Genomic DNA, 22013 nt, shown 5'->3' on the forward strand with positions numbered 1-22013 from the left:
TTTATTCCTCTTCCCTTATTCCTTAACAAAACAGGAAAACTTGCTGTGGAGGCAGAAGAAGTCTTATGATTTGCTTGATTATGCTACGTAATCAAATTCAGAAAAATGCAGAATTTATTATTAGGAATAAGCATGTATTTTTACAACTTAGCATACGATTTTTAAGTCTACGGTATGTCAATCAGATCAATATAAAAAAATGCATACGTTATTTATTTACAGCTGCATTATATGTACAAAAGGATATAATTGAGCGGTTGGGTTCCCCGCATATTACTATGATTTCTTCTTACCTAATTATGATATCTATTAGAATATTTATTTCTGTATATTACACGGCTCTGCAGTTATATTTCATACAATAGTTATATGTGTTTACATGATGAATAGTATTTACATACATATTTTTTGTATTTTGTAATTTGTAATTTTAGTTAGTTCTGTTATGGTATGAAAAATGTATGGTATAACAAACGCACGTGTTAAATGTTTATGGTTGCAAAAGATTAGATACTTCATTCGTATCAAAACTGGCTTAACTTAAGATTTAATAGCTTAGCTAATGCTTTTAATTACTCTGGCCAAAAACATTTTCGCGAAAGCATTTAAGTTTTTGCACAAAGTACGATTCCAGTGCTTCAGCACATTTGTAAAAGGACGATTCTTTTGGGTTGTAGTAGCGGCAGTTGTCGAAAATTTTTGTCATATCGCCAATGAAGTCGGCGAGTTTGGTGTACGCTTTTGATTCGAGTTTGGTTTCCATCCGTTTGAGATCTGCGGGTAAAATTATCGTCGTAGTAGTGTTGTCATGTAACATATTAATTTTTTTCAACTTACCCATTGGTTCTTTAATTACTTTGTAATAGTCTGGCGCTTCATCCGGATCAACCGGCTCCATAAACGGCCAAGCACTCTTGTGCAGCTGTCAAATAAATTATATATTTTGTGTTATGTATACCAATTAAATGTCCATATATTCGAATTCAGCCATGCTGTAGTTATTGCAATCGCAAAAGTGCCTGCTCGGATTTTCGCAGATCTTGCGATCTCAAAAATGAATAGCCCATAAATACAAATATTTATGAGCGGGAAAAAATATAAAAGTATTTGCCGATGTTTTAAGCTTAATTTAGATAATTGGAAATTTATCTTCGTAAATCTCGACACCCATTCATGATCAGCATCAATAACCGAGTCGATATAGCCATATCTGTCTGTCCGTCTTGTTTGACGCCTAGTTCTCAGGGACTACAAGAGCTAGAGCACACAAATTTGGTGTGCAGAATCCCGTGATATCACACTGTGTCAAGTTTTTTTTCACAATTTCGGAATGCCCATCCGACCTAACAAAGGACGAAAATCTGTGCCCGAAAAACCCAGAATCATTGAGAATGAACATATCTATAAGATATTCGAATCCGAATGAAATTGCTGTAGCTACGCTACCTCTTCCACTTCCCTTGCTCATTCTCTATTTCTCTCTATCTCACTCTAAATAGTGCAGTGTCTCTCTGTCGTAGGCCAACGAGATAAGCCGGGGGTGTTGGTGTGAGTAGAGAGAGAGAGAGAGAGACGGATGTGAAACAGAAAATATTCTATAATTCTGATCGAATAGGTCATTAGGTGGAAAGATAATAAACATGGTGCAAGAATTAACATCAGCGGTCGTGGTTACGTTTTTGTCTAGGTTTTCTCCATCTCTTTCATGTAAGTGATAGCAAAGTGCGCGAATAGATCCCCCAGAGATATCAATTCGTCCCTTTTACAAACAGTGACTCAAAAAGAGAGAGAAACAATTCTGGTGCTACCGCAAACAAATATATTGTATGGGTTATAGCCGAAGTCCATATACAAAATTTGGTTGCTCTAGCTCTTGTAGTCTCCAAGATCTTGGAGCTCATCGGGACTGATTGATTCTGATCAATAGGTATATAATTAATATAATATACTTCCACCAAAAATCGAATATACCCCCCTATTCTCTTCGGGTATCGGGTAGACAAATATTTTATAGGTTACATAAAACATAAGCATATACAAGTACAGCTGCGACCCTTGCCGCGGGTCACAACGCTACCGCTCGTTTTAGTTTCATATAAAGAGAGATTGCCAAACAAATTTGGGAATGAAACACTATCGATGGCAACAAGTTGGGAAAACTGGAGCAAACGAATTTCAATTCGTACGAATTCGAATTTGTCCAAAATCGCAAAAATGTTCATAAACTGAAGCATGGCTGAATATTTTTTGTATTTATTTATTTTATTACCTGTATTTGCTTAATTAACTCCTTTAGCTCGTTAGTTTCATCGGACGTAAGGGTTTTCATATTGACTGCGTTTGCATCTGTCTTCCGCTGACACTCGGGGCATACGTACTCGTCTATAAACTCAGCCTCGCTCTGTAGTATACCGACACAACGGCCGTGGAACCAACCCTGGCATTTATCGCAGCAAATATAAAATTGTGAATCATCGTATGGTTGGCGACAACTGCAAAAGAGTTCCTCTGTTTCGCGTGCCTTCTTGCAATCAATGCAAATGAATTCAGAAAGTTTCTTCGAAGCTTCTTCGGTGATGTTAACACAATCGCCATGAAACCAATTGCTGCACAGGTCACAGCCCACATAAAATCTGAGTGGAAAAAAGCACGCACAAATGATTATTTTGATACAATTTTGATATGATTTGGACATACTTTGTTTCATCGTAAGGTGTGCGACAAACGCAATATAACTTTTCCTTTTTCCTTGTCAACTTCTTAGGCCTTCCGACGCCATGTCTGCTGTTGTCTGCAAGGGCTTCCTCCCGGAGATTTCGACTGGTGCTGACCTTGACACACCTGAGAAAACAGCAAATGAGCAATGATTGTTGCCAATGACTAAACAGTCCTACCGCTACTTACCGCTTCTGTTCAATATTTTGCTCATCGCGACGATCGGAAAATATGGATCCTCTTTCGTTTTCGCTATGCTCTTCTGGTGAGGCGACACTCAAGGATCGCACATGGCGCTGGACTTTCTTCTGTACTTCTTCGCGTATTTCGTTTTGTAAGTTGCGTTCTAATAATGATCGCTTACGAAGGATGCTTTTCTTAAGCAATTCTTTGTGCTTTTCTAACTTGGATTGTTTCTGTTCACTGATGTCTACTATATCTTCTTTCTGAATACGGCTTTTTTTAAGAATACGATTAAATTGACTGCTTGTTGTCATAGCGTTTGGACGTTTCGTTGCGGTCCTAGTTTTCCAATCAAGATCATCGCTATTTTGCTGGCGCGATAGCGTGCTGCGGCGATTTAAAGTGCCTGTGTCCTCGCTAGACGACAAATCCCCGTCATTCAAGCTGTGTGCAGCATTCGGTTGTTCCTGCTGCTTGCGCATATTGACCAACTTCTCTTCTAGTTCCGGACTCAGATTGCCCTGCTTAAGTGCGTTTGTAATGGCTGAAAGGGGGGGAATCATCGTCATGGGTACGTAAAGCGTATTTATTGGTGATGGAATACTCACACTCTTGTATGTAACCGCTGGTGATGACAAAGCTTTCACTTTGGTTCTCCTCTCCGCCCTTGTCCATGGTTGTGTTACTAATGTGGATTGATTTTTCGTCGTGCTCTATGCCCTCTAGCAGCGCAGAGGCACCAAGGGGTGGCGTGTTAATTTTAATATTAGTTTTATCGGCCTGGGCACATGGGCCGGCCGGCTCCTGCTCGCTTCCAGTGTCTACGGCTTTATTTATAATGATTGGGCTGGCTTCAAATGTGGTTGGGATTGTGGTTGTGGTTGTTGTTGGTGTTGTTGTTGGCCCGGTGGTGTCGTTGTCGATGTTGGGCTGCAATGAACATCGTGTAAGGTCTTCACTTTGATATTTTTTCAAGCGATCCTGTTCGTTATTGTCTTGATCTTCAACTAGAACTAGATTTTGAATGTTTAATTGATTTGCTTGCTGAATTGGCATACAACTACTGTTGGTGTGGCTCGGCGAGCAATCACGGAAATGCGGTTTGATATCTTGAGTCTCTTCTCGGTTCGGCCTTTCTTCCTGTGGACTGCAGACGACGATTATTTCATCGTCATCGTCATTGTCATCGCCATCGCTATCGCCATCGCCATCGTCTTCTTCAGATATTAAATTCATATTCAATAAACAAATTTTTAGCATGCCGCCACCAACCTAATTGTTACCAAAATTCGAAGTAATTATTCAATACAACAATAAAAAATCTCGTTTATAGCCTGCTTATGCATGGGCATTATTGCTACAAATATAGGTTCAAAATGTATATTCAAAATGTGTTGACGGACACCTACCTGGCTTTAATCAGAGATCAGTTGTAGTACTTATTCCAGGCAACCTTTTAATGTTTGTTATTAAAGTTGAGTAGTTGAGTAGTTGTGGTTGGCGAAGAGATTAACACGTGGTTAGGAGTTGTAGTTGTTGACACGCGACATTAAGGCATGGTTATAAACGTTTTTTATAAAGCAGTGGAAGCATGATTTTTATATTTTGAGGGTATTGAAATTTTGTTTTATTACAAAGATAGGAGGATAGTATTGTATTTAAGTTTGGTCTGGTCTGGTTTTCGTCTGGTCTGGTTTGGTCTGGTTTGGTTTAAAATTATAATGAAAATCGTGGCAAAGGTCTAATATTCTATGTTCGGTTGTTTGTTCATGGATATGGCAGATATGGCAGTTAGTATTGTAGTGTATATTGTGTATACATTTGACGTGTTAATGTTTTCGTTTGGACAAGTGTACAAATTTCGTTTCGATTTAGATGAGATGATTATAGATATGGTTAAGCCTTTGTGTTCATTTCGAAGGATATCATAAGAAAACTAGCTCAAACGCGACGATAGCTCATGCGCTTATAAGGAACGGTAGTATTTTTGTTTTTGCCATTGTTTTTTTGTTGTTTTTTTTTTTAATTTTTAGGAGGCGAATCGTGCCTCTGATTATAATTATTTTAAATATGTCAGCCAACTAAAACTCTGTGTATAGGGTTAATCTCTTCAGCAATTCAGCAATTCAGCAAATTGTATACTGTTTGTATTTTAATTTGAATGGAATTTTAATTTGGCCATTGAAATAATAGAGTGATGTCAAATAATTTGTTGCGATCCTTAAGTTTCAACTGATTTCTGATTTCTGATATTTTCTGATCTCTGATCTCTGATTTCTGATTTCTGTATTATATTCATGTTCTGTTAAATGTCTGTTGTTGCTTTTCTTGCACTGATTTACAGGTTGTTGTTATTGTTGTGGTTTATTTTCTCTTCATACACCCGTAAATACATGAAGCATGCGCTTTTTGTCAACACAAAGGCCAATTTGCAAATAATCATCCAACTAATTCAGAAACAAAAATTCACAAATGTCTCAACTTTTGTGTGTTAAAAGGATATTGGGGATATTGGGGAGAATCGTATTCACTACTTTACTAGATATTACAGCATTACTGCGCGCGAAATAGACTACGGCTCTTCCGATTCGGATTCCGATTCCGCTTCCGTGTGCGAGTTTAAACAATGGGTTGAAAGTATTCAAAGCAAGAAAGCGTTGGCAGGTTTTGCATCCATTTATTTTACAATACATACTATGTTATATACAATACAATGGCGGGAATCGTTTACAAACTGAAAGACCTACATAGCTCTTGCAATGAGTGCTGCCGTTTGGGAGCTTGGAGCTTGGAGCCTGGAGTCTGGAGCCTGGAGCCCCTCTAGCCTGGAGCCGAAAGTGTATTCGTTATTGGTTATTCCTTTCAGTCTTGCATTCTTTCTTGCTTTCAATAGTATTTGGGGAGTTGTTGTTGTAGACGTGTATACATTGTTGTTCTTTTAAAAGCATCGATTGATCGTGTAAGCAAGCTCTTTGTATTCTGAATCGATATCGAAATCACCGAAAAGGGTATAAGCTCACATAGCATTGGCTGGGCTTTTAGTGGACTAAAAAAAACAGAGCTGGTCACAATCGTATTGGTTTGCATAATAGGTTTTATTGCAAAAGGCGCTTTACATTTTACAAGTAACATACATATGTTTATGTTGTATTTTTAGAAACCAAATGTCTCCCAGGCAAGAAAATCGATTCGAATCGAGTCGAGTCGCAGTTGCGTTGCGTTGTGTCTAATACTTTTGCCGTGGGCGAAAACATCGGGCGACAGTCTGAATAGTTTCTTACAAAATTTGTTGTGTGTGTGTGCTGTTGCTTCCTCAGAGTTGACGCTACTCGCTAGCTAGCTAATAGGTTGCTTAAGACTAGTAACGTAACGTATTCACAAATATTAAGCTAAATACATGTTCGATAGATATTCTTAAATAAATCAAATAAATAAGTCAATTAGGTTACTAAATAATATATAAAGTAGCTCTCTCTTTTCTGTGTCGAGAGTGCGGTATCTGTAGATTCTCTTCTGGAGAATTGGTTGGCGAATAACTATGTTGCAAAATTAAGCCTTTGTTGGTATTTAACGAAAGTCTTTGTCGCTGTACTTAGGCAAATACAAAGCAGATAAATGACAGACTTATATTGTTAAATGCTTAGGAATGTATGTATACACAATTGGAAACGAAAAATTCAATTCAATTCAATTCAATTTCAAGAAATAGAATACTTTTTTGCTGGGCGGCGCCAAAGTTTCAAATCAAATCAAATCAAAAATAAAAAAAAAAACCAAACAAATTAAAAGATTTCGAACAAAAACGTATAAAAATGCAAGGAAAGCAGCAACATGCCTCTCTGGTCTTGAACAAAATTAAAAATAACTTAAATACGATGTAGAAAAGCCGCTCAACTGGCATTCTTTGAGGCAGCATATGCACCCTCTAAAGTCCTGCTCTATTCTGTTCTCTTCTTTAGTTTTCTTTGCTCTTGTGTTCTTCCCCATTTCGAATTAGTTTTGTAATTAGAAACTACTCACTTGTTGATGTGTAGTCGACTGGTGTACTGGGGTAAGGGGAGGTGGTTGCGATTGAGCCGTGGTCTCCGGCTGCACGGCCAGGTAGATTTTAGTCGGCCCCAGGACTCCCAGCTTGCCGTTAGATTCTTGGGCTGGAAAGCATAGAGAACGTTTACAGAGAGGAGCCAACAGAGGGGAGAGCAGCAGTGTCACTGACCTTTCATTAGCTGTTGCTTCACCTGCGTCTGCACCAGCTGCAGCTGCTGGGCCGTAAAGTCGTTGCCTACCAGGCCCTGCAGCACGATGCGTGGCCCGTGCTCGGTTTGCAGTACTTGTGCCGTAACGCATTTGATGACCGTGCCGGGCGGCTGGTTCTGAAGAAGACTCTCTTCCACGCTCATGGGTTGCTGCGGCTGCTGCTGTTGCTGTGGTGTCTGTCCTTGTGGCTGGACAGCTCCTGACGCCACATGCTGCTGTGGTATGGAGGCGGCGGCAGTATCGTAGCTGCACTGCTGTGCAATCTGCTGTTGCTGGACAACAACCTGCTGTTGTTGTTGTGGGCTGTGCGACGCCAGAGCCTGCTGCTGCGAGTGCTTCACCGGCGAGCTCTGCGGACTTTCCTGGGGCACTGCTGGTGCCGTGTTGTTGGTGACGATGTGCGCATTACCGTCCCCCTGGTGCTTAATGTGTGCCACAATCTGGGCCTGGTTGTTCCCCAGGGGCTTCACGATCACTTGCTGCCCATTGACAGTGGCCACCTGCAGCTTGCCCTGGGCCAGCTGTTGTGCCAGGGTCGAGTTCGGCACGAGCACTTGCTGGGTGGCCGTTTCAGTGGCCTCATTGGCGGCGTTGATCGGGGCTTTTTCCTCCACTGCTGGCGGTGGGGCTTGCTGTTGCACCACGAGCTGTTTAACTAATTTTGTCTGAGTCGTGGTCGACGATTGAACAACCTGATTCGTTTGCACAACATATTGCTGCTGTGGCTGCACAATGTGCTGTTGCTGCTGGACCTGTTGTTGCTGCTGCTGCTGTTGCTGTTGTTGCTGCTGCTGCTGCTGCTGGGTTTGAATCTGTTGCTGGACCATTTGCAGGGCCTGGCTCTGCGGCACATTTCGCTGCGTAACAATAGTCTGACCGGGGCTCAAAATGATGCGCTGCCCCCCTATCACTATCTGTTGTTGGACATTACTTGTGTTAACGATTTGCTGTATTACTTTCTGTGTTGGTTGACTCCCCACCTGGTTGATCGCCATTTGCTGCGATTGCTGCTGTGGGGGGGCCTGTTGGATTTGCTGTGGCAGGGCTTGAGTCTGTACAATTTGCTGCTGCTGTTGCACTGCCGATGTGGCCGCTTGTGTGGACGAGGCGGATATGATAACCTTTTGTCCCTGAGCGTTCTGACCAACTACCAGCTTGGAGCCAGGCTGCACGAATACTTGCTGCATATTCTGTCCGGCGGCACTCGAGTTGACGACTTTCGTCACAATTTTCTGCACTGGGGGCGCCGATGTGGCTGCCGCTGCTGCTGCTGCCGACACCTGTTGCTGCTGGGCCATCAGCATTTTGTTCTTTATCTGTGCGAGAGGTAAGGCAACCCGCTGTGACGCTATTGACTGGGCCCCGGTAGGCTTTGCGACATGTTTCACGGCCATTTGTTTGACTGCGGGTGCCGCTAGTGTAGCAGCGGCCGACGTGGACGTTGCGGCTGTGGACGACTGTGTGGGTAGAGATTTGATGGGTAATACCTTGCCTTTGCATCCTGTAAAAGTAAAAGCAAATGCGATTTAGTGCCACTTCCTGTCCTGCATTCCACTGCAAACCGAGCCACTCACCTTGGGTCGCCGGACTCGATGAAGTTGTCAACACGTGCAGCTTTCCGTCCGGCATTTGCACCAGCTGCTGTCCAGGGTTCAGTCCCCTCACGCTCACCTTGCCATCCGGGCCACGGATGATTTGTACCTTGTGCGGGGTGGGTGCCGACTGCGTGCTCTGTGTGTTGGATGTGCTCTGCGCTGAGTGGGAAGCGGCGGCTGACGACGCGTTCGCTGGGGCCGCTCGGGCCACTTGTGTGACTGCCTGCTGGATGATTCGCGTGGTGCCATCTGGATTCTTAACGATTACGCGCCTGCTGCCAATTATCTGGCCTTTGACTGCAAAAAGGGGAATTCCATCAAGCATATGCTATCGCAAGTCCCAGGCCCGTGACTTACCTGGAGTTCCGGCCCTGGCTAGCTCGCCTGTGGCGATGACCTTCCGTTGCTGATGCGCGGCTCTTTGTAGCTTCAACTGCTGTTCCATTTTCTCCTTAACGTCTTCGTTGGGCTTCGGGGCCAGCTGGACACGACCGGCACCGATCAGCGTTCCGTTGGTGGATGTGCCCGGACTGCCGCCGCCGGTCGACTCCAGCTGCCGCGATGCCACAGAACGCGTCACTGTGGACAGGCGGGCCTTTTCCTGTTTCTCGCCTATGAATTTGATTTCCCACAGCTCGAGCTTGTCCTCCTCGACCCACTCCTCGCTTATTTGCGGCTCGGTTGGCTGCGGAGATTCAGCGCGCTTCCGTTTGCGCAGACCAGACCGTATCGACGTGACCTCTGTGAGAAGACCCAGAATATACAGTGGATAAGCAAACAAAGGGGATGGATGCCCTGCCAATTACTCACCTCTAATCGTCTTTGGCATCTCCAGAGGGATCACAACTTTGCGCCGCAAGTAGCTGGTTTTCTCGCCGTAGCGGCCTGCATGGCGCAGCTTCAACAGCTCCAGGGTGACAATTTCCGTCTCGGTTGTCACCTGATGTTTGCCATCGGTAGACGGCGGCTTGGCTATCATGTCGTCCCAGCGCAGACACGACCACAATATCCGCAGCTGGAGGGCAATGCAGGACAGCGTGGTGGCGTTGCACGTGCGGTAGGACCAGCAGGTTCGGAAGAGCGGACGCGAGCACTGATACTGCCAAATGGAGTTGTTCTTGGCCCCGTGGTGGAAGCCATTCGTGGCCGATCGTCCGCCCAGACGCGCCAGCTTTCGGAGCTCGTAGCGCGGCAGAACCAACAGGCTGCGCTTCTTTTTGTGCGTAAGGAAGTTCGAGATGAGAGGGTACCTGGCGTACGTGGCCTTCTTCATGACCGTGGTCTTGTCCTCGCTCTTAACGGCCTGGTCGTACAGCTTGGACCAGTCGTTGATCAGATAGACACGCCCACGCGGCGAGACAGCGCTGTAGACGCGCTCCTTTCCGTTCTCGAAGTACTCCCGCTCGTATTTCGTGCAGCAGTCGCGCTTGACCGGACGAGAGCTGATGCGAAAACGGCGATTCTGCTTGAGTGGTATCTCCTTGTCCAGCGTGTGATCCAACACGTCCTTGGTTCCGATGTAGGCCTTCTTGGACTTTTGGAAACGTTTTCGACGCGATCCGGGGCGCATGTCTACGTCCTCGGCGCTGGCGTCCAAGCACGAGGTGTTTATCGCCGTAACAATCGAATCCTCAGTGCTCTCGATCTCCACGTTGCTGCAAACGTCCATGCTTTCGATGAAGTCCATTTTGTCCGAGTCTTGCGTGCTGGAGTCGGCGTTCGTGCTGCTTCCGGGGACCATCTCCTCCTCCTTCTTGACTCTGGCATTGTTGGGAAGATCTGGCTCCACCAGCAGGCAGTCGCTCAATAGCTGCTCAGTGAAGGCCACAGAGTGCGCGCGAGCCTGCTCCCAGTCTTGGAGCAGGTCCAGCGGCGCTTCGGTTTCCGCCGCCTTTGCATCATCCGACTCGTCGACTGAAAGCTGAGTGGCTTCCCGTTTGCCTTCGGTCAGCTTCTGTTCGAGAATAGAGGGCTTCTTGACGGCACCCAGGATGGCGGCCACCGTCTCCTTGGAGCCGTTGCCCGCGGTGTGCGCCTTCCGCAGCAGCAGCAGAAGTTCCTTCTTGGCACGGGCCTTCTGCAGACACAGCGGCGAGTAGCACGTGTTTTGTGTGATTTGAGATACGGCGTTCGAGTTGGTGTTGCACTCCTTGGTGTAGCAGCGGAAGGTCTTGGCGAAGCGGTTGAGCTGGCTGAACTGCAGGCGCACAGTCTGGATCTGCTTGGCCAGCGAGTTGACGAGCTCAAAATTGACGTTGGCCGACCCTCCCTTTGCCGACACTTCCGTGAGACGCAGCAGGCACTTTTCCAAGTAGGTCTGCTTGCCGGCGGCTGCCGCACTGCCCGACGATGGTATGGCGAAGGGCTTCACGTCGGTGACTCCCTTCAAGGCGAGCTGCTCCTCTACCTTGGCCAATTTCTTGCGTCGCTCCAATAGGTCGTCGATCCAGCATTTGCGAGCAAGCTTCGGGTAGTAGATACGTCCCGGGTCGTTCAGGGCTTTGCTGACGTCGATGATGCCCTTGACACTCGCCAGCTTGTCAACATCCTCGACCACTTTCACGTTCGTGTACTCCTCCGGCAGATAGGGGCACATCTGGCCGTCGACACTGTTCGACTCGCACTGCTGCATGAACCGTTTCGTGCGTGGATCGACCAGGACAATCTCGTTGACGTCGTTCTCGTCTCCCATGGTGTAGTGGACGAAAACTCTGTTGTGTGCTCGGGGATGGGCCCGTCTGGCGCGAATTCCGCAGCGTCGACTGCTCGAGAGCCACAGCCAGCCCCACTGGCCGTGCACACGATACTCCTCTCCCTTCTGCTTCCACACCTGGTGCTTCAGTCCCAGGGAATACTTGATGTAGTTAAATGCCAGTCGATTGCGTTCCTCCTCGTCGTCGCGCTCCCGTTTCTCGCGCTTCTCCAGCTTCTTGCGCTCTTCGCGCTCGGCGCTGGTGATGCGCTGCAAGGCTCTGTGGCCGAGCTGTTCGTGCCAAACATTCGCGAAGACCACACTCTTTAGCGACGATTGAAACAGCAGCAGCACAGTCGCAAAGTCAGTGGCGTGTCGGGCGTTCATGACGGCCGTGTTCCAGACCTTCTTGTTGACCTGCCAGTTCGGGTTCAGGAACGGCGGCGTTATGTTCGATTCAAAGTTAATCAGCGTCTGCCTGAGCGTTGTAATCATGTTATCCGGTGTGCCCATCGTGATGCCGATCCATTTGAAGTCGGAGGCTGTTGTCAGCGAAAACTTGTGCGAGAGGTGACGTCGCTTGTCCCGCTCCTCGTTGCGCTGCGGCTTGTTGAGGGCTATGGGATTCGAGGCGTACTGGTTGATGTAGTTCTTGAATCCTTGTTCCATGCCGAGCTTAAAGTAAAGCGTGCCGTTGTTCAGTTGGCTGGTCTTCTGGCGCGTGACCATTTTGGTCTCCTCCGACCTTTTCGCTGCCTCTGCCGACTGGTCGTCGGATTTGCGGTCGGACTCGGCTTCGGCCGTACCGTCCAGTATCTCCTTGTCTAGTAGTTCCTTCGTAGCCTCTTGCTCCATGTCTATCAAACTGCGCTTGGTGTGCTTATTTTCGTTGGTGAGCGACTCTGTCAACTTCATCTGGCGCTCGATCTCCTCGCGGCGCTCCGTTAGCTGGGCGTGCAGGCGCGTCTCCAGTTCTTCAGGATCCAATCGTTTGAGCAGTAGCTTCAACTTATTCGTTGTACTGTAGTACCAACAGCTGGAGTCCACTTGATCCTCGACGAAAATTCGCCGGGCAATGAACCAATATCTGCGGCCGTGGCGATCGACTCCCAGGCTGTCGTGCCTGATTAATACGCCCTGCTTCTCTTGGGGCAACACGCAGTCAATGACGCCACTGACCTTGTGCGAGCGACACAATCCGCACTGCCAGTCCTCAGTGGGCACATCGTTCATTGGCGGATCCACACATTCCAAGTGGTAGACTGCTGGGCAGGTTTCACAGCAGAGCAAGTCTCCAAGTCGATGGCAGACTCGGCAATGGTCGTCGTAGTGAATGGGTCCCTCCTGGAGCATTACGTCGCGTATGGAATTGGCTGTCAAGAACTGATCCGCCAAGAACTGCAGCACGGCCAGACGGTTTTCAATGCCGGTGTATGGATATTCTGATCGGCTCAGGATATGATAGACCTCACGATCAAATGTCTTGTCGCTCTCCACATAGCTGCGCAGAACTTCCGGCCAGGTGATGGCATCGATGAGGTACAGACTAATGTTGACCGTATCCTTTTGATCCAGCGGCCCAAAGTGTGTGCCCTGGACGTCCTCTTCGCGCAGGATCGCCTTCAGCAGCATTATGTGTACATCCGACAAGAGAGCACTCTGCTCGTCGCAAGTTAAGGCCGCACAGAAGTCTTCAAAGCGAAACGGCGAGAGACGAACCAAGTGCCGGAAACGTCGCAGCACTTCGTAGATGCTGAGGGCGCGCAAAACGTGTGCGTTGGCCATGGACAAGTCCTCCGATGAGTCCGGCAAATCCAGGGCGGCATACTTCCGTCCCTCTTGCAGCCAGATGGGCTCCGGACTGGGCGGACGTGGCGGCCGACCCACTCCATTCTGGGTGAAGCTGCACACGGAAAATTCCGACTCACTCTCGTTGCCCGCATCCAAGCTTTCGTCATCGCTGGGCGTTAGCAATAGGTCATCCTCGTTATCGGTTTTATCCTCATCGGAGTCTCCGAAGTCCGATCCGTAGTGGTATTCCGACTCGTACCCTGTATAGACGGCAGAAACGAAACGAGGTAGGGAAATTAGAGAACGTTATTTGCCAGGCATTTACCTTTGAAGCGATCGCTTTTGCGAAATTTGAACATTTTTGGTTTTGCTTGTTATTTCAGGTTTTATTTCTTTCGTTTTTTTTTTGTTTGTTTTTTTTTCACTATTATTTCAGTTTTTTCTTCTACTTTTATTTCACTTGATTGTGACTCGGCTTTCAAATGGCAAATGATACTAATAAATTTCCAGCCGATGGGATGTCAAATTTGATTTGACACTTTCAAACTTTTGAAATGCAATGTGTACTTGATTCTGATACTGTGGCAACACTATTAAGCCTACTGAGACTAGCCTCCTGATACAATTTCATAAATTGATAACTCACCTTTTCTTCCGGAGTAGTTGCTGGTGTTGGGTTGCACGTTCGACTTGCGGCCGCGTCCTCTCTTGGCGGCACTGCCACGGTTCCCACGGCTGTGATTGTTATGGCTGCTGCGACTGCACTCGTCGCTTTGCGGGGAAATGCCGCGCGAAGCGGACGGTGTGCTTGCCTGCGATTTTCCTTCGCTGAGATATTTCGGCTTTTTGAGCAATTGATAACTGAAGCGTCCAGATGAAGTCCGCTCATTTGGCGTCTTTGGCGGTCGACCGCGCTTACGGCTACCGCGACCGCTCATTTTTGTGTGGTTTTCCTTTGCCTGGCTGCCTGGCTAGGCTAGGGCTATCCAATACACACAATCTTACTACGACTGTCTTTGCTGTAGGTGCTTCTGCGTTTCGCTCAGATATAGTTCCGTTTTTTCGCGGAGGAATTGCACATTAGATCTATAACGAGAACAAAAAAATTATTTAATACAAATTGCTTCCGATGTATTGTGTACATTTATCACTCGCAACCATCCGTCTACGAACACTGCCAAACACACACAGCTATTCAATTGGATATACGAGAAAAATCGATCAGCTTCAGAGCAGCAATACTTTTTGATTCATTTCACTTTGTTTACGCGTTCCACACATGGTTTTATATTTGACGAAACGAACGTTTAATAACACCCGCCAAAATATATACACATTCATTCGTTCAGGATGTTTGACTAGGCTTAATATATTATAAGTACGTGTGTATGCAAACACATTCTCAATTTATAATATGGACTGCACACGCACTGAACGGCAGCACCACCAAATGAGCTTGTGTGTGTGCGCGAGGAAATGAAGCCAACGCACATTGTCCGCCATTTATAAAATGTGAAAATTTTGTTAATTCCTACTAGCGTCGATAAATCTGACACAAAAAACATGAAAATTTAATGCACACATTACCCCGCATTTTGGGCATATTATTGATTATATTTAACACAATATATTGTACAATTTTAGACCGTCTTTCAACAAACCGCGAGCGAATATCTTTTACCTAACATAGTCCACTTGAGAGGTGTACAGTCAGCCAATCACAGAGGTTCTTTTATTTGTGGATGCCGCAAGCGACATCTGTCGGTCGGTTTTCGTACTGATTTGTGAATGTTGAACACAGGGCTGCAAATTACATTATCGAACTATCAGATGGCATTGTCGAATATTTTTAAAATGGTTTGTTTGTTTAAAAGTGGTGCAAAATGAATCAAATTCAATGCTATTGCACTTCCAGTATTGGAGCGGATCTGTATACCCCGATCTACATGCGCTGCTCCAAGAATTGATCATCATAATGATATAAACTGCACTGCATTTTTTTCTAAAGTGGCATATTTTCCGCCAAAAATTATACAAATCATTATTATTGAACTGTTATTTCGTGATTGGCGGTTCCTTGGTTGTCAAGACCTTTAAATCCGACTTAAGTTGACTCGATTCTCTTTAACGATATATCGATGGGGGAAAAAAACATTGTTATATCGCACAGTGCTGAAATGCGCTCCCTATCGATATTGTATACTGGACATGCCATGCCGGAAACCTAACGGAAAATTAAGTAAAGTGAAAAATGGTCGTGTTATTGTTTTGGATAAATATATGTTATTTATTTGGCATATGGAGCATATTAGGTTGCTAATGTATACGGGCTGTGTTCTTTCTGGTTAAAGTTACGAGTGTGTTGTTCGTTATGTTTTTGAAACGTGTAGGTTCTTTATAATATAAATTGCTCAGTCAATACCAAGTACATACCACATTTACCGTTGCCAATTTTTGCATGTATTGTATGTACAATTGAAATTCTCAAAACGTTTCTGCGTATTTATGTATGTATACTTTTAAATATATTTATTATCATGCATTTATGATTCAAACTTAACGAAATGGAACATGCAAGGTGCGTCGGAATAGTAAACAAATAGCCCACTTGTTGATTTCATTGCAACGCAACCTGTGTCGCTGTCGCGGTCGCGGTCACAGTCGCAGCGGCGTCCATCTTTGGAAAGTAACCGTAAAATTATCCATAATTTGTTTCCTCGATGGCTGGAGTGGAATTTCACTTTGAAAATAGTTTGTTTGTGGGTAAAATAAAAACAAAAAGATAAATGAATGCCATTTCTTTTCGCACGCACCTTGCAATAGTTTCACTTGTCTATATATGTATGTATATGTATATGTATTGTATGTTTTTATGTATATTCAGGACTAAAATGTTGTATATGGTTTGGTATAGTGTTTTTTAGTTAACGTTTTGGCGTTTCGTTTTGCAGAGTTCAACCAATATTTCTCTCTGCAATATCTATTAAATAGTCAATTGCTTATTGAATTTATAATTTTTGATTAACTTATACAGACCATCATTAAACATTAAACTTTCAACTAATTCTTGACAATTGTTCGACGTTAGGTTACATAATTACTAAGGGGATAATACAATACAATACAATATATTACGATACGTGTCTCTTTAAAAAAAATTAAATTCGCTCAATTGTTTTGTTGCAGTTTGCTTGTGTTGTTTTTGTTGTTTTTTTTGTTTAAACATATTCTAACATTGTTGAGTTTTGTGTTCAAATTGACAATCTGATCAACCAATTTCCATATAATACAATATTTATTCGTTTGCATTCCGTTTGCACACAGTTCGCTATTTTATTTTTGTTGTTGTATTAATATGTTTGTTTTTTATTTTTCTTTTATTTATTTTGGATTTTTCTACTCAAATTTCGCAGGTGGAAATACTGGAAACACTAACAAATGCCAAGGTTCGTATATATGTATGTATTTTTGATGCCATATTCTTAAAAACACCTTCCCTTCAGTTAAAATGTTCTCTAGTTGCGAGCACGTTTCCGAAACGCATCTCAGTATCGGGTATTTCTGTGGGTAGTTTTCTATTCAGCTTGGAGTGTGGTCTTCTGGGGGGGTGGGGGGTCTCTAAGCGAACTTGAATACACAAACAGAGGGCTTTAAAGCATACAATAATGGTGTAATTTGCAGGAATTTATTATCGCCTTATCACATAAATTAGGATTATACGGACAGGTAGTAGGTAATAGGTAATAGGGTTTTTAGACTAGCAGTCGGCGACACCAGCATCTGGCACTTTTATCGAAAGCTGCCTTCAAATGCCACAAGTATACATTATTTTTGTTTTGTTTTGTTTTTGGTAAATCTAAAAATCTAAATACATAACTTATTACCACGTTTATCGATTTGCCGTCTAGAAATCCTCAAACGACAAAAGATTTACAAAAAAAAAAAAAATGGAAAAAAAAATTCTAAAATATACTGTAACACTCGTTAGTTTTGTTTACTTTTTTCAATTGGTAGAGGCAATTTAACATTAACAATAATGTAACATAACAAATAGTATGCGCCTTCTTCGCACAGGCCTGGATGTATGTATAATATTCTGTATTCTGTGTTCTGTATTCAGTATTCTGATATTCTCTGTGTGCTTAGGCGGATGAACTATCGGTTGGCAAGAGCGAGGCGGCGGCCTCGGCCAGCTCGATGGCTGCCACACGGGCCGCTGTCAGAGTCTCATCGGCGTCAAAGCACGGCTTGTGCGTCGGCGACTGGCTGGGCGTGCAGTTGGTGCTCTTTGGCTTGCGGAACCAGTTGCCAATGCGGCGTCGTCCCAGCGAACCCGTCGATGTCGTCGACAGCATCTGGGAGTTGTCCACGCTGGCGAAGCCATCGCGGGACTGCGATTTTTTCGGCAAAGTATCGGAGAACCGGGACGCTGACTTGGCCGGCGATTCCGGAACGGAGCTCTCCCCACTGGCCGATGTGCCGCCGCACATGGCGTGCTCAAAGTCGGGCAGCTCGTAGTCCGACTGATCGGAAAAGTCGCCCGGCCGCTCCTCGTAGTTGTACTCGAAGCCAGTCATCTCCGATACGTAGAGGGCCTTGCCGCCGAACTGCCGCTCGAGGGCGAGGGTGTTGAGGAAGCGGTGCTTGCGGTTCGCCGAGCGGAAGCTGAAGTCGTACCACTTGTCCCGCGACTCGCAGTAGATCCGCAGCGAGTTCTTGATCGTGTGCCCGAACATCTTGCCATCCCGCACGTTCACCACGCGACAGCGGTCGAGGAATATGCGCCCCTTGTAAATGAAGTGGCTGCGTTTGATGATGTCGCGCTTGCAGTAGACCAGCTGGTTGTCGAACAGGAACAGGGTGTAGCTGCTGTTCCACAGATTCTGCTTCTGGCGTGTGGCGTCCACCTGCAGGAAGAAGCGTGCGCTGTGCAGATGCAGCGGCGGGCCCTTGAAGTTCTGAAAGCTGGCCTGGTGCCTCGCAATGGTCTCGCTGTGGCGTTTGCCCTCATTGACCGCCTCAGTGATGCCGCGCATGGCCTCCAGCGCCAGGTTTACGGTCTCGTACGTGTCGGGTATGTCCATCTCGTTGACGTCGAGCTGTTCGTAGTCAGGGGCCGAGGGTTTTTCAGCTTTTTCGCCATCGCTGCCCGTGTTGGCAGCAGAAGCACGCGTTGGCTTGATAATCTCGCTGAGGTGCAGGGGATAGCGGCAGATGCGTTGCACGGGAGCCAGCAGGTGGGCGGAGAGTGGCAGCTCGGCCAGGTTCTCCGACTCGCGGCAACTGGAAGGGCGATAAACTCAGTGTTAGTACGCTGTTGACATAAAATCCGACTATCCGGTTGAACTCACTTCTCCAGAATGGTGCGTGCATCCTTGACACGATCGTAGGACTCCAGCTCGATAAGGGCCCGGGGATAGGCGTTGCAGTAGTTGGAGTAGCACAGGAATCCCTTGTGCTGTTTGGGTTTGGGGGGGTCGGATTACTGATCAGTCAATGGCTCTGGAGAGGGGAAATGGCAGTCAAGCACTCACCATTTTCAGGAACACCTTCGCGATTTGGTTCTGCTCGATTCCCCTGCGCAACGCCTCGAGGAACTTTTTCTGGAACTTGTAGATGGCCGCTATGTTCGAGAAGATCAGGCGGATGCTGTTCGGCGAGAATATGTCGATGCGCTTGCTCATGGCCGGCAGATACCTGTGGCGGGTCGGGGTTCCGGGTGTTAAGGTAGTTCTGATCACGAGTGCGAGGCCCACTTACCCGTCACAAATGGCAGCCAGCAGCTTGACGTAGTTGACCTCCGTTTCCAGCAGCTCGCGCACAGCAGGTTCGACTTGCGGCCGCGTCCTCTCTTGGCGGCACTGCCACGGTTCCCACGGCTGTGATTGTTATGGCTGCTGCGACTGCACTCGTCGCTTTGCGGGGAAATGCCGCGCGAAGCGGACGGTGTGCTTGCCTGCGATTTTCCTTCGCTGAGATATTTCGGCTTTTTGAGCAATTGATAACTGAAGCGTCCAGATGAAGTCCGCTCATTTGGCGTCTTTGGCGGTCGACCGCGCTTACGGCTACCGCGACCGCTCATTTTTGTGTGGTTTTCCTTTGCCTGGCTGCCTGGCTAGGCTAGGGCTATCCAATACACACAATCTTACTACGACTGTCTTTGCTGTAGGTGCTTCTGCGTTTCGCTCAGATATAGTTCCGTTTTTTCGCGGAGGAATTGCACATTAGATCTATAACGAGAACAAAAAAATTATTTAATACAAATTGCTTCCGATGTATTGTGTACATTTATCACTCGCAACCATCCGTCTACGAACACTGCCAAACACACACAGCTATTCAATTGGATATACGAGAAAAATCGATCAGCTTCAGAGCAGCAATACTTTTTGATTCATTTCACTTTGTTTACGCGTTCCACACATGGTTTTATATTTGACGAAACGAACGTTTAATAACACCCGCCAAAATATATACACATTCATTCGTTCAGGATGTTTGACTAGGCTTAATATATTATAAGTACGTGTGTATGCAAACACATTCTCAATTTATAATATGGACTGCACACGCACTGAACGGCAGCACCACCAAATGAGCTTGTGTGTGTGCGCGAGGAAATGAAGCCAACGCACATTGTCCGCCATTTATAAAATGTGAAAATTTTGTTAATTCCTACTAGCGTCGATAAATCTGACACAAAAAACATGAAAATTTAATGCACACATTACCCCGCATTTTGGGCATATTATTGATTATATTTAACACAATATATTGTACAATTTTAGACCGTCTTTCAACAAACCGCGAGCGAATATCTTTTACCTAACATAGTCCACTTGAGAGGTGTACAGTCAGCCAATCACAGAGGTTCTTTTATTTGTGGATGCCGCAAGCGACATCTGTCGGTCGGTTTTCGTACTGATTTGTGAATGTTGAACACAGGGCTGCAAATTACATTATCGAACTATCAGATGGCATTGTCGAATATTTTTAAAATGGTTTGTTTGTTTAAAAGTGGTGCAAAATGAATCAAATTCAATGCTATTGCACTTCCAGTATTGGAGCGGATCTGTATACCCCGATCTACATGCGCTGCTCCAAGAATTGATCATCATAATGATATAAACTGCACTGCATTTTTTTCTAAAGTGGCATATTTTCCGCCAAAAATTATACAAATCATTATTATTGAACTGTTATTTCGTGATTGGCGGTTCCTTGGTTGTCAAGACCTTTAAATCCGACTTAAGTTGACTCGATTCTCTTTAACGATATATCGATGGGGGAAAAAAACATTGTTATATCGCACAGTGCTGAAATGCGCTCCCTATCGATATTGTATACTGGACATGCCATGCCGGAAACCTAACGGAAAATTAAGTAAAGTGAAAAATGGTCGTGTTATTGTTTTGGATAAATATATGTTATTTATTTGGCATATGGAGCATATTAGGTTGCTAATGTATACGGGCTGTGTTCTTTCTGGTTAAAGTTACGAGTGTGTTGTTCGTTATGTTTTTGAAACGTGTAGGTTCTTTATAATATAAATTGCTCAGTCAATACCAAGTACATACCACATTTACCGTTGCCAATTTTTGCATGTATTGTATGTACAATTGAAATTCTCAAAACGTTTCTGCGTATTTATGTATGTATACTTTTAAATATATTTATTATCATGCATTTATGATTCAAACTTAACGAAATGGAACATGCAAGGTGCGTCGGAATAGTAAACAAATAGCCCACTTGTTGATTTCATTGCAACGCAACCTGTGTCGCTGTCGCGGTCGCGGTCACAGTCGCAGCGGCGTCCATCTTTGGAAAGTAACCGTAAAATTATCCATAATTTGTTTCCTCGATGGCTGGAGTGGAATTTCACTTTGAAAATAGTTTGTTTGTGGGTAAAATAAAAACAAAAAGATAAATGAATGCCATTTCTTTTCGCACGCACCTTGCAATAGTTTCACTTGTCTATATATGTATGTATATGTATATGTATTGTATGTTTTTATGTATATTCAGGACTAAAATGTTGTATATGGTTTGGTATAGTGTTTTTTAGTTAACGTTTTGGCGTTTCGTTTTGCAGAGTTCAACCAATATTTCTCTCTGCAATATCTATTAAATAGTCAATTGCTTATTGAATTTATAATTTTTGATTAACTTATACAGACCATCATTAAACATTAAACTTTCAACTAATTCTTGACAATTGTTCGACGTTAGGTTACATAATTACTAAGGGGATAATACAATACAATACAATATATTACGATACGTGTCTCTTTAAAAAAAATTAAATTCGCTCAATTGTTTTGTTGCAGTTTGCTTGTGTTGTTTTTGTTGTTTTTTTTGTTTAAACATATTCTAACATTGTTGAGTTTTGTGTTCAAATTGACAATCTGATCAACCAATTTCCATATAATACAATATTTATTCGTTTGCATTCCGTTTGCACACAGTTCGCTATTTTATTTTTGTTGTTGTATTAATATGTTTGTTTTTTATTTTTCTTTTATTTATTTTGGATTTTTCTACTCAAATTTCGCAGGTGGAAATACTGGAAACACTAACAAATGCCAAGGTTCGTATATATGTATGTATTTTTGATGCCATATTCTTAAAAACACCTTCCCTTCAGTTAAAATGTTCTCTAGTTGCGAGCACGTTTCCGAAACGCATCTCAGTATCGGGTATTTCTGTGGGTAGTTTTCTATTCAGCTTGGAGTGGGGTCTTCTGGGGGGGGTGGGTGGGGGGTCTCTAAGCGAACTTG

At 44.8% G+C, this 22013-nt stretch overlaps 2 protein-coding genes and 1 long non-coding RNA gene across 13 annotated transcripts; 1 reads left to right on the forward strand and 2 right to left on the reverse strand.

Annotated features, from left to right (window-relative positions):
- Positions 1-113: 113 nt before the first annotated feature.
- On the reverse strand, positions 114-15072 carry E(bx) (nucleosome-remodeling factor subunit NURF301 E(bx)). 11 transcript variants are annotated; one of them, XM_033383639.1, is made up of 15 exons: positions 14915-15072; positions 13880-14319; positions 9561-13493; positions 9108-9491; positions 8730-9047; positions 8136-8656; positions 7115-8069; positions 6919-7049; positions 3963-4170; positions 3507-3911; positions 2905-3442; positions 2698-2841; positions 2270-2633; positions 838-922; positions 193-774 (listed from the first exon to the last, which is right to left on the reverse strand). In XM_033383639.1, exons 2-15 carry the CDS (start codon positions 14169-14171, stop codon positions 569-571), a joined length of 8484 nt encoding a protein of 2827 aa, XP_033239530.1. In that variant the 5' UTR covers positions 14172-14319; positions 14915-15072; the 3' UTR covers positions 193-568. The 11 variants fall into 11 exon arrangements, with proteins under 11 accessions (XP_033239527.1, XP_033239530.1, XP_033239526.1 ...); XM_033383636.1 differs by having other exon boundaries at positions 114-774; positions 7115-8656; XM_033383635.1 differs by having other exon boundaries at positions 7115-8656; positions 14821-14988.
- Positions 13874-21979, forward strand: LOC117184777 (uncharacterized). Its single transcript, XR_004470227.1, has 3 exons — positions 13874-13916; positions 19061-20884; positions 21791-21979. It is a non-coding gene; the product is annotated as an uncharacterized lncRNA (long non-coding RNA).
- On the reverse strand, positions 16897-19134 carry LOC26533675 (rho guanine nucleotide exchange factor 4-like). Its single transcript, XM_015188139.2, has 4 exons — positions 18994-19134; positions 18768-18930; positions 18585-18691; positions 16897-18516 (listed from the first exon to the last, which is right to left on the reverse strand). The coding sequence occupies exons 2-4, from the start codon at positions 18915-18917 to the stop codon at positions 17376-17378; spliced, it is 1398 nt and encodes a 465-aa protein (XP_015043625.2). The 5' UTR covers positions 18918-18930; positions 18994-19134; the 3' UTR covers positions 16897-17375.
- Positions 21980-22013: the final 34 nt, after the last annotated feature.

The sequence above is a fragment of the Drosophila pseudoobscura genome, chromosome X (assembly GCF_009870125.1).
Source record: "Drosophila pseudoobscura strain MV-25-SWS-2005 chromosome X, UCI_Dpse_MV25, whole genome shotgun sequence".
In the NCBI taxonomy this organism is placed as follows: Eukaryota; Metazoa; Arthropoda; class Insecta; order Diptera; family Drosophilidae; genus Drosophila; species Drosophila pseudoobscura.

Bases quoted from the DNA above. Each gene is read 5' to 3' on its own strand.
- LOC26533675 (XM_015188139.2), bottom strand. From the start codon at position 18,917: ATGAGCAAGCGCATCGACATATTCTCGCCGAACAGCATCCGCCTGATC. The intron at 18,692-18,767 runs GTGAGTGCTTGA...AAACCCAAACAG, and splicing joins CGAAGGTGTTCCTGAAAATG to CACAAGGGATTCCTGTGCTA. The intron at 18,517-18,584 runs GTGAGTTCAACC...TCGCCCTTCCAG, and splicing joins GCACGCACCATTCTGGAGAA to TTGCCGCGAGTCGGAGAACC.